The sequence below is a fragment of the Carassius auratus genome, chromosome 10 (assembly GCF_003368295.1).
Source record: "Carassius auratus strain Wakin chromosome 10, ASM336829v1, whole genome shotgun sequence".
Lineage (NCBI taxonomy): Eukaryota > Metazoa > Chordata > Actinopteri > Cypriniformes > Cyprinidae > Carassius > Carassius auratus.
In genome coordinates this window covers 1,055,562-1,067,903 of record NC_039252.1, presented here as the reverse complement: position 1 = coordinate 1,067,903, position 12,342 = coordinate 1,055,562, and the positions used below count along the sequence as shown (strand labels likewise).

The following is a 12,342-nucleotide window of genomic DNA, read 5'->3' as shown; positions in this document are numbered from 1 at the left end:
TCTTAATATTTAAGAATACAGTGTACTTTAATGCACATTACTTTCCATTTTATATTTAATTCTACAGTATACATCTTTTTTTATTTTTTATTCTTATATTTTTATTGTTTATTTTTATTTCATTCTTTCATAGCTATAAATATGTATATTTTCATCTGTATTTTATTCTTTAATAATTGCACTTTCCATGGAGCAGACCTGACTCACATTTCACTGCTGGTTATATTTGCTCTATATAATGGTGTATGTGATGAATCTTGAATAGTAATTGGCGGCCCAACTGCAATAGCATAACAGGTTGAAAACCACTGATATACAGTATGGATTACAATTTAAGTAAGAGCATTAAATCTTTTTTGGCTCCTAAATACTGTATTTAATATGGTTATCAACAGTTTTGTATTCATTTTTGTTGTTCTACTGCGTCTTTTCTTTTTCCTGTAGATCAAACAATACAGCAAAGCGCAACAGCAGGGTCATGAGCCTGATTGCCACAGAATGAAAGAACTGAAGAACACAGTATATCTGGAATGCATTGTACACTTTAGCAAAAGCATACATTTAAATCTTTGCGAGCATCACTTGTGACACAAACAACTCAAGAACCGAATATATGCATAGACAATTAACTCCACACAAAAAGTGAATAACAGTAACAAAACTGTGCTGTGAAACAAATAATTTCTCTCTTGCTTCTGTGAATGTAGACACTTGTCTGTCTCCAATAGCAGCATCTATTACTAACGAATCCGAAAAAAGAGCGCTTCTGTCCTGGGCTTGTATCAAGTGCACAAACATCAGGTTGACAGGATCTAATTATTAAAGATCAGATGATCTTATGAAAATGAGGGAAAGTATAGAATATAACCCGGCTGAAAGGACCTGGAGCAGCTCATTTCTATTCTGAATATTTTTGTATCCATCAAGCCGGTTTTTAATGTCATGTAGCCCTTCATACGTCATCTCAAAGAGGAATGCTGAGAGATTTGTGTGAGACATACCTTCAGCAGCTCCCGGGGGAAATCTTGTCCTCCATTGAGTCCGTCCAAGTTATTGATGAATTCCTGGCACGTCATCTTCTTCCCAATATTCTGTGGGGCATGAGAAACAGTTATGGGGCTGTTAATGGGACAGGATGGCACTGTATCACCCTGATTTAACCCTGCGAGTCCGACATGACCTGACAGCAGCAGAGGAGGGGGTTCTCTAATGAATTCATGCTAACATCCCAGCATGCACTGCTACAATGGCTGTAAATCAGTCAGTCCTGTTTTTTCATCAAATTGACAAACTGCCTTTAAACATAAGGCGGGAGACCAAAACCTTACTGTACATCTCAAAATTTATCACTATGATTTTTTATGTAATTGTTTCTAGAAATTAAAGCAAAACACAGTAAATAACACTAATGTTAAATTTTGTAAAGAAATTAATCCTTTTTTTTCAGTAATGATCCATTAAATGAATTAAAAAAACATATTAGAAATGATTTCTATATGGTGATGATATATGTGATGCTATAAAAAGATGATATTTATATTGTATTTAAGGTTGTCTAGCACAGTAGTTCCCAAAGTGGGGGTCGCGCCACGGGGGGTTGCGAGATGATTTACAGAATTTTTTTTTTTATGTTAATGCGAGATGGTGAAAAAAAAGTCCGAAATACACATTTAGGTCTTTATTCTATTACACTTTGTCTGTTTGCGTCTGTAGATTTCGCGTAAATTCAACAAAAGTTAGCGTTGTAAATCATCCTGCCGATCCGCGATCTCTGTCTGCACGGCTGGAAAGCTCTCTCTTCACTGTACAATGCTGTCAGATCCAAATATGGTAATTTCCTTTTTATCAGCAACCAATCGCGAAAGTAAAAGGGTTGAATGCGCAATCTCATTAGCTGATGATAAATCTTTAAAGCCCGTTTTCTCAAAATGACCTTTCTCTCATACTCCAAGTACGAAATCTCCACTTTAGTAGCACCTATATACACCAAACTGTCCAGTCTTGTACCTAGTTATAATGAAGACATTTACAGAGGGATTTGTAAATATATTATTCCTAGCCTGATTTATATAACATTTTATTACAAAAAACATGGAGAAAATCATTTTTTTAAGGCTATTGATAGTATATTCTGATTTACAGGATAACAAAAGTAGATATCCATAAATCCCTCTGTAATTTTTCCCCATCTAATATGTGAGCACAATGAAAAAATAATTTTTAATCTGGATTTATCCAGATCACTTTCATAAGTATTTCCCTGAAGGAGATGCTCCCGACCAATATGACTGGATAAGGTCACCATTTAATGTAACCACGGCAAATCATCTGGCGTCAGATATAGAAGATGCGTTTGATGAACTTTCAACCGATCGAACCCTGAGGACTGCATTTGACGGCAAGACGCTGGATGAGTTCTGGGTTTCTGTCGCGCTGGAATATCCACAGTTGTCGAAAGCCGTGTTGGATGTCCTCATGCAATTTGGCTCAAAGTATTTATGTGAAAAGACATTCTGCGCGCTGACTTACATTAAGAATAAACACAGGTTACGGCTTAACGTGGAAGATGATCTGCGGGTGGCGATCTCCAAAGTTAAACCTAGAGTGGACCTGCTTTGTTCCGCGCACAGCGCCCATCCATCAAATTAGGCGTTTTTTTTTTTTTATTCACAATTTAGCACATATTACACAAACAATGCAATCACAAAAAAAAAAACATCAAAAAGAGTACTAAGGCCCATATATATTGGAACTCTTGCAGTCTTGATTGCTGTTTACTTGTAATCTTAAAAATTAAATTAAAATTATAAAATTATCTGCTCCACCCATTGACCAAATCTGGGTCCTGATTGGGAAATTCATTCATGTATGATAAGGCGTATTTTCTGAATACAAAGTAAGTTATTGTTGTATGCGTGTTATAGGCAGCTTGTTCGTATTCTGTCTGTAAGCATTTCACAGTTATGGATGTATTTGTTTTTGTCCATAATTTGTTAATAAAATAGCCTGGCTTAGAGATTGTGTTCCTTTTTGTTTTAGTTCTGTCAGTATGTAACCAAATTGCAAATCCCCACAAGAGGGAAACACGGGGGTCATGGGTCGTCAGCAATCTAATATTGGGGGTCGCGGTCTGAAAAGTTTGGGAACCCCTGGTCTAGCACATATATCAGTGAAGCAGTGACACATGACACGTTCAAAAGAAATTAAGAGATTTAATTACTGGTTGGTTAAAATAACATTATTAATATTAATAAAATTATTTTGAATATCAATATTTCACAATATAACCTTTTTGGTAACACTTTATAATAACTGCACACTATTAATCATTAATTAAGCATTAGCAAACAGATAATTCATAATTTATAAAGCATTAATAGACAGTAATAATCAGTTTATAAATACAGATATAAATGCTTTATTCTTGATTTAAAAGCATATCTATAATGTGTAATTTAATACTTTATTCATGATCAATTTATCATTTCTCAATTAAGTATAGCATTATTTACAAACCAGTTATTTGGGAGTTGCCAGTGATTCATAAGATCACAAGAAATGTAGTAAATTCAGGTAGTTATAAAGCATTTAGTAGTGGTCAGTTAACTATTTATGTGAGCTCATCTAAAGTGAGGACTAGTTATGCCTTGTAAAGCATTTATAAAGGATATTTAAAGGCTCAGTTATCTTCTAAACAAAAAACAGAAACAAATACAACACAGTGATACAGAACATAGAAATATTAACAACCTTTAAATCTCATAAAATTAAAAGCTTTTCAAGGCATAAATAGTGCTCACTTTAGATGAGCTCATAAAAATAGTTAACTAACAACTACATGAATTAACCCTGAATTACAGTAGAAATACATGTTAATAAACCATTTATTAACAATATAAGTAACTATTACTATATGTCTGAATAAAAAGATGTATGAATGCACATTTAAATAGTTTATTAACCATTTAGTTACAATTTCTTAGTGACCTTATGAACCACTGACAACTCCTTAATAACTGGTGTGTAAATAATGCTATACTTAATTTAGAAATGCTAAATTGATCATTAATAAAGTATGAAAAAAACAATTATTAAATACATTATAGATATGCTTTTAAATCAGGTATAAAGCATTTATATCTGTATTTATAAACTGCTTATAAATGTATATTAATGCTTTATAAATGATGAATTAACTGTTTCCTAATGCTTAATTAATGATTAATAGCATGCAGTTATTATAAAGTGTTACCCAGTTGGGACTATTTTTGGTCAAATAAAAGTAGGCTTGAAGAACATATGAGACTTTTACTTTTAAAACTTAAAAAAAAAACACTTTGGAACTGTAGTTAGCATATAATGTCTATTTTTGAATAAACAAACAAACAAATACACTAACGTTGCAAATGAAAAATACTCCATATTATTTGATTGTGTTCTGTTTTTATTTTATACACTGAATGATGCAAAGTAAAAGTCTGATAAATTATGTATGACATTGTATAATGTCAAGCTTGTGTAATAATTCACAGACTGATGCTCTTGATTAAGTACTGCTGGAGGAGGGGACACCTTTAACTAAATGTACAGGATTAAGAATATCTATTACAATCTGAAACATTTAGCAGTCTGAACCATAACATTTGCTCTGGGCTATTTCATAGTTGAGCTCTGAGCTATCACATTGCAAAGCATAAATGAATAAACCCCTCTGATTAACAATTACTAATTAAATCCATGGAAAGATGGCAAAAATACAATTTTAAGTATATCCTTAATAAAAACACAAACATTTGTCCTTAATATCTGTATGATAGGATGTTTAAATATAGGATTGCAGAAATAAGTACACCCTTGATTTACAACAAATGTACCATATTCTAGCACCAAGTATGTCCTCCATCATTTAAAGCATATTGCTCTGACCCTTCTTGGCCCTTGATCACAAAATGCATCCCAAATATCCTCATTTGTGCTAAGAAATTATGCTTTTCACAAACCCTTACAGTTGCCACATACTGTACACTGACTGCTGCTATTATACATCCTCTACAATTACTGTCTGAACATTGATTTCTCCTTTTATAATGTCATAGACAAAGCCTGAAGGAGCGGCCACTTGCATTCTAAAATAAAGCGCAGACGGTGTTTGTTCCAATGACTTTACTGTTCCTGCCAGCACCAGCCGAGTTTGTAGGTGGATGGCACTGACAAATGTTCAGACTGGCACCAGATATCAAAGAGAGACACAGGCTGCTTCAAAATACAGGATTCCACGAGCTCTCACAGTGCAGTTTCATGGGTGAAGTGATGCTATTGCCTCCTGTCATCCATCACTTTAACAGCACATCAAGCCATTTTTTCTCTTTCTGTATGATTTGACATGGGTCCGCAGCCCATAACACAAAGTCAGCAAAGACTGACTGAGAATAAAATGCTATTTTGCAACAACAATGAATCATTCTATTTAAAAAAAAAAAAAACCAAAAAAAAAAAACATTTGGGCCTTGCTCAGTGAACAGATTTTATACACATATATACTATGCAAATGTGTTTGTTTATTGCACTGCCCCAAAATCTCATTCTCATTATTGTTATGCAGAAAAATATTACTTCAATTAAATTGTGAATAAATCAAGAATGTTATAATGAATGCAATTAATGCTACTTTAATTAAAAAATCATTCTCAAACAGAATTGGCTTCCATTAGCTATTACAAAAAGCTAAATATAATTACATTTTTGCATTGCTGAAAAATGCAGTTAATTGGAAAAAATTCCAATGAAAACAAATCTGAAAGACCACAGGATATGGCTTGATAAGTGCTGTTTTTATGTTTCTGATAGAAGCCTCTTGTCATGATCCAGCCTATAAAGACCTCCACCAGAGGTCCCCCGCTCTTCACATGGACTTTCACACTACACTGACTGTTACACATCACCCTGGACTACATTTCCCATGCTTCATCTAATCACAAGCTCACCTGAAACCGATCGCACACAGCTGCTATCAACAATATACACTATATAAATCAGTCTCACACCACCATTCGGCATCGAGTATTTTTTAGCCTAGCTACCTTACCGAGCACTTCCTAGTTAACGGTTTCCCAGTTTTGTTCCCTGCCTCGTTGCCTTGATCTTTTGCTTGTTTTTAGATTATTCTCTATTGTCTTGCCGTTTGGGATCTGTTTGCCCCCCACCTTGGACAGTCTGATCACCTTTCTTTGTTTTTCACCCCTAAGTATTCACCCCTCATCAACCATGTGAATATAGAGACACCACCCACCATAGTCAAATGTTTACCGGGAGCCAGAGTGCCTGACATCTTGTCAAATTTAAAAGTGCTGGCTAATGCTAAACATAAATACAGTAATATTGTTATTCATGCCGGCGCTAATGATGTTTGACTTCGCCAGTCAGTGATCACTAAAAATAACGTTAAAGAGGTGTGTGAACTTGCAAGCACGATGTCAGACACTGTAATATGCTCTGGTCCCCTCCCTTCCACTCAATGGCTGGATGTCTAAGTGGTGCTCACAGAATAACATAGGTTTCGTAGACAATTGGACGAGCTATTGGGGCAGACCTGACCTGTTGAAAAGAGATGGTCTTCATCCCTCCTGGGGTGGCGCTACTCTTCTCTCTAGAAATATGGCACATAGTCTTAGTGTTTATACTTGACTAACTGGGGCCCAGGTCAGGAAGCAGACAGACTGGCTAAACCGACCGTCTGCTAGCTGCCTCCCGTCACAGAGGTCAGTTAATTCTCAGCACATAGAGACTCTTTCACCGAGATATCACACTATAGAGACTGTGTCTGTTCCCCGAACTAGAAAATACAAAAAACGTCCAAACCAATTTAAGAGTAAAAATTTAAATGAGGTTTAAACAAATAAAAAACAGATGCAATAAGGATACACAAATGATAAAGCTTGGCTTATTGAATATCAGATCCCTTTCTACGAAAGCACTTTTTTATAAATAATATGATCACTGATCATAATATAGATGTGCTCTGTTTGACAGAAACTTGGCTAAAACCTGATGATTACATTATTTTAAATGAGTCCACCCCCCAAGATTACGGTTATAAACATAAGCCACGTACAAAAGGTTAAGGGGGAGGTGTTGCTTCAATTTATAACTATGATTTCAGGATTTCTCAGAGGGCAGGCTTCAAGTATAACTCGTTTGAGGTAATGGTGCTTCATATAACATTATCCAGAGAAAATGTTAATGATAAATCCCCTGTTATGTTTGTACTGGCTACTGTATACAGGCCACCAGGGCACCATACAGACTTTATTAAAGAGTTTGGTGATTTTACATCCGAGTTAGTTCTGGCTGCAGATAAAGTTTTAATAGTTGGTGATTTTAATATCCATGTCGATAATGAAAAATATGCATTGGGATCAGCATTTATAGACATTCTGAACACTATTGGTGTTAGACAACATGTTTCAGGACCTACTCATTGTCAAAATCGTACTCTATATTTAATACTGTCACATGGAATTGATGTTGATAGTGTTGAAATTATGCAGCCAAGTGATGATATATCAGATCATTATTTAGTTTTGTGCAAACTTCATATAGTCAAAATTGTAAATTCTACTTCTTTTTACTAGTATGGTAGAACCATCACTTCTACCACAAAAGACTGCTTTGTAAGTTATCTTCCTGGTGTATCCGAATTCCTTAGCATATCCAAAACCTCAGAACAACTTGATGATGTAACAGAAACTATGGACTCTCTCTTTTCTAGCATTTTAAATATAGTTGCTCCTTTACGCTTAAGGAAAACAGTCTGACACCATGGTATAATGAGTATACTCACACCCTAAAGAGAGCAGCCCGAAAAATGGAGCGCAGCTGGAGGAAAACAAGCTAGAAGTATTTCGTATTGCTTGGCGGGAAAGTAACCTATCCTATAGAAAAGCATTAAAAACTGCAAGATCCGATTACGTTCTTCTCTTTTAGAAGAAAACAAACATAATCCCAGGTATTTATTCAATACAGTGGCTAAATTAACGAAAAATAAAGCCTCAACAAGTGTTGACATTTCCCAACATTCCCGACTTTATGAACTACTTTACTTCTAAAATCAATACTATTAGAGATAAAATTGTAACCATTCAGTCGTCAGCTACAGTATAGAGGAACAATTGTATAAACTTGTTAAATCATCTAAAACAACAACATGTATGTTAGACCCTATACCATCTAAGCTCTTAAAAGAGGTGCTTCCAGAAGTCATAGGTCCTCTACTGACTATTATTAATTCCTCATTGTCATTCGGATATGTCCCCAAAACCTTCAAACTGAATGTTATTAAGCCTTATTAAAAAACTACAACTTGACCCCAAAGAAACTGTTAATTATAGACCGATCTTGAATCTCCCTTTTCTGTCCAAGATACTAGAAAAGGTGGTATCCTCACAATTATATTCCTTCTTAGAGAAAAATGGTATCTGTGAGGATTTCCAGTCAGGATTTAGATCGTATCATAGTACTGAGACTGCTCACCTTAGAGTTACAAATGACCTGCTCTTATCATCTGATCGTGGTTGTATCTCTCTATTAGTTTTATTGGATCTTAGTGCTGTGTTCGACACTATTGACCACAAAATTCTTTTGAATAGACAAGAACAATTTGTTGGCATCAGTGGAAGTGCATTAGCATGGTATAAATCGTACTTATATGACCGCCATCAATTCACAGCAGGGAATGAAGAGGTATCATATCAATCACAAGTGCAGTATGGAGTACCTCAAGGCTCAGTGCTAGGGCCATTACTTTTCATGCTTTACATGTTACCCTTGGGAGATATCATCAGGAAACATGGTGTTAGCATTCACTGTTATGCTGATGATACTCAGCTCTATATTTCCTCGCGGCCCGGCGAAACACCAATTTGAAAAACTAATGGAATGCATAGTCGATATAAAAAACTGGATGACGAGTAATTTCTCACTGCTAAATTCTGAAAAAAACAGAGGTGTTAATTATAGGACCTAAAAACTCTGCATGTAATAACTTAGAACACTGTCTAAGACTTGATGGCTGCTTCGTCAATTCTTCGTCATCAGTTAGGAACCTAGGTGTGCTATTTGATCGCTATCTTTCCTTAGAAAGCCACGTTTCTAGCATTTGTAAAACTGCATTTTTCCATCTCAAAAATATATCTAAATTACGGCCTATGCTCTCAATGTCAAATGCAGAAATGTTAATACATGCATTTTATGACATCAAGGTTAGATTATTGTAATGCTTTATTGGGTGGTTGTTCTGCACGCTTAGTAAACAAACTACAGCTAGTCCAAAATGCAGCAGCAAGAGTTCTTACTAGAACCAGGAAGTATGACCATATTAGCCCCGTCCTGTCAACACTGCATTGGCTCCCTATCAAACATTGTATAGATTTAAAAATCTTGCTTATTACTTATAAAGCCCTGAATGGTTTAGCACCTCTTGTTACATTATTATCCTACACATCCAATGCATTCTCCAAACTCAGGTAATTTGATAATACCTAGAATATCAAAATCAACTGCGGGTGGCAGATCCTTTTCCTATTTGGCGCCTAAACTCTGGAATAACCTACCTAACATTTTTCGAGAGGCAGACACATTATTGCAGTTTAAATCTAGATTAAAAACCCATCTCTTTAACCTGACATACACATAACACACTAATGTGCTTCTAATATTAAAATCCGTTAAATAATTTTTAGGCTGCATTACTTGGGTAAACTGGAACCGGGGACACTTCACATAACACCCGATGTACTTGCTACATCATTAGAAGAAGGGCATCTACGCTAATATTAGTCTGTTTCTCTCTTAATCTGAGGTCACCGTGGCCACCAGATCCAGTCTGTATCCAGATCAGAGGGTCACTGCAGTCACCTGGATCCAGTACGTATCCAGACCAGATGGTGGATCAGCACCTAGAACCTAGAACTAGCACCGGAGACCAGGACAACTAGAGCCCAGATACAGATCCCCTGTAAAGACCTTGTCTCAGAGGAGCACCAGGACAAGACCACAGGAAACAGATGATTCTTCTGCACAATCTGACTTTGGTGCAGCCTGGAATTGAACTACTGGTTTCGACTGGTCAGAGGAGAACTGGCCCCAACTGATCCTGGTTTCTCCCAAGGTTTTTTTCTCCATTCTGTCACCGATGGAGTTTCGGTTCCTTGCCGCTGTCGCCTCTGGCTTGCTTAGTTGGGGAAACTTCATTTAAAGCGATATCATTGACTATGTTTTCATGGAAACCTAATTTTTTCAGGATTCTTTCATGAATGGAAAATTAAAAAAACTATTTGTTGAAATAGAAACTTTCTGTAACAATATAGTCAATATAGTCTTTACTGTCACATTTGATCAATTCAATGCATTACTGAATAAAAGTAATGTTTGTTTTTTGTTATCTTTATTAATCAAACATTTGAACGGTAGTGTATGTCCTGTTGAAACAGAACGTTTGGGTTAGACATACGAAAGACAACAGGCTTCAGTTATGGCACAACTGTTAAGCATGTTTGTCACTGGAAATTCACATTCTAAAGAGCATGAAGAGTCTTTATTGATTCCACAAAGTAACTTTTGATTTCTTTATGTAAAATATACATTTCTTCCTTTATCTTCAAATTTTGTCAAGCCAGGGCAGGTTTTGATGAGATTTACCCATCTGCACCTGCTCTATCTCTATATAACCGGTGTGATATGCATAACGCTTCCCTCCACAAATGCAGCCATGTATTGTGTGTGGGCGTCTGGCATACATTTCTGAAAAGATCCATGGCTACACAACTTTCAGCTGTATTCACCCACATGACATGAAGCTAAACAATGTTTGAAATGAAAGCGTCTAGAGAAGTGCTGCGGCGTGGGCATGAGATCTCCACATCTCCATGGCACATGCGTTCTACTGAATGTGTCAAACTCAAAACACAGCGTCCTATATGATCAAACTCCATGGAGACCAATGAGAGGAGCTATTCTTAGAGAACCCAGAATGCACCTCACATTTCACTCAGGAAATGGTGGGGGGTGCAGAACTTTCTTCTTCTTCATTGCACTGTAGTTACTATTGGCACATATCTGAACTTGCACACACATCTGAAATGTGAGCACAGAAAAGAACAGGCTGCTAACCAAACCAGTGTCCGTTCTCAAATTTTGTGTGTAATTCCACTGCAGAAAAGGTTGCTACAAGCTGGAACAGATTTCTCTTTCACATTTATGGACTATTAACGTTACACGTTTTCGTGCCAAAAGATTTTCAGTGGTGCGACAGATCGTATATAAACACCTCATCACTGATAATCCCTTACTCTTCACTACTAACTTTGTTAGTTTTAACACAAAATAAACATGAATGAACATCTCATGCAGGGCTCAAGACTAGGACTAAAACAGTTGCATTTGTGACCAAAATTATTCAATTGCGAGATAAGTTTTTGCCGAGGCCGCCAGTGGTGATTACATTTTTTATGTAATGATTTTAAAATGTGCATGCTGTCTTTTTTCCTGATTATTTTGTGATCACATAGTTTACGTTGATATAATAAACTGAGATGTTGTGCATCAAAGTTTTCGTGGAAAAAGTGTTTCAAACAATCTCTGCCGCACATCACAGTTGACAGTAATATCGTTTCAATAAGAATCAATAAAATTCAAACGATACCCAATCCTGCTCACTAGTTCTCAGACTAGGATCTCTGGACAACATTTCAACCATTTTACCATTATCAGTTATTATCAAATAGACAATTAAGCATATTTAGTTTCTTATTTCTTTGTATTTAGAGGTTAAATATGACCCAGACATATCTTTCTACAGAGGGATCATTAGCTTCACCGATAACATGCTCTGATAAGGACAAATGGTGACTGCATTCATGTGCTTTAGGAAAAGACGGAACAAACTGTCTCTTTTCATTTTTATGGTAATACAGGCAACTCTAGCAGAGGGTCAGAGGTCACTTACTGGTCCATGAAGGTCAGTGTTGAGCAGCATTAGAGCACAGGTAAGGCAATGAACTCCATCTGCAAACGTCAATGAAACATTTGGTCACACTCACATACAGGTCAAAGAGAGTGAACATTATTTTTATCACACACACATTCATCTATGCATCAGGAGAAAGTCTAACATCACTTCCATGGCAACAGTCTTAGCAACAAGGAGATGGTTTAGCTTTTTTCTCATATACTGGTCATAGCTGTTACTAAGACGGTTGCTATGGGAAAAACACGACACTGTGATACTGAATGAGCGATTAAACCCAATGTTTCATGGAGAATTACTGAAGAGAGACTTTAATGTTG

The 12,342-nt window shown here is 36.1% G+C and overlaps 1 protein-coding gene across 1 annotated transcript in view; it reads right to left on the bottom strand.

The window, feature by feature from the left end:
• psd3l (pleckstrin and Sec7 domain containing 3, like) overlaps window positions 1-12,342 on the bottom strand; it is a 113,562-nt gene that overhangs the window by 47,899 nt on the left and 53,321 nt on the right. Inside the window, exons 9-10 of the mRNA XM_026273078.1 lie at window positions 12,002-12,060; window positions 1,002-1,091 (exon numbers count right to left, since the gene is read on the bottom strand). Of these exons, the coding sequence (XP_026128863.1) occupies window positions 1,002-1,091; window positions 12,002-12,060 (149 nt within the window). The remainder of the gene's footprint in view (window positions 1-1,001; window positions 1,092-12,001; window positions 12,061-12,342) is intronic.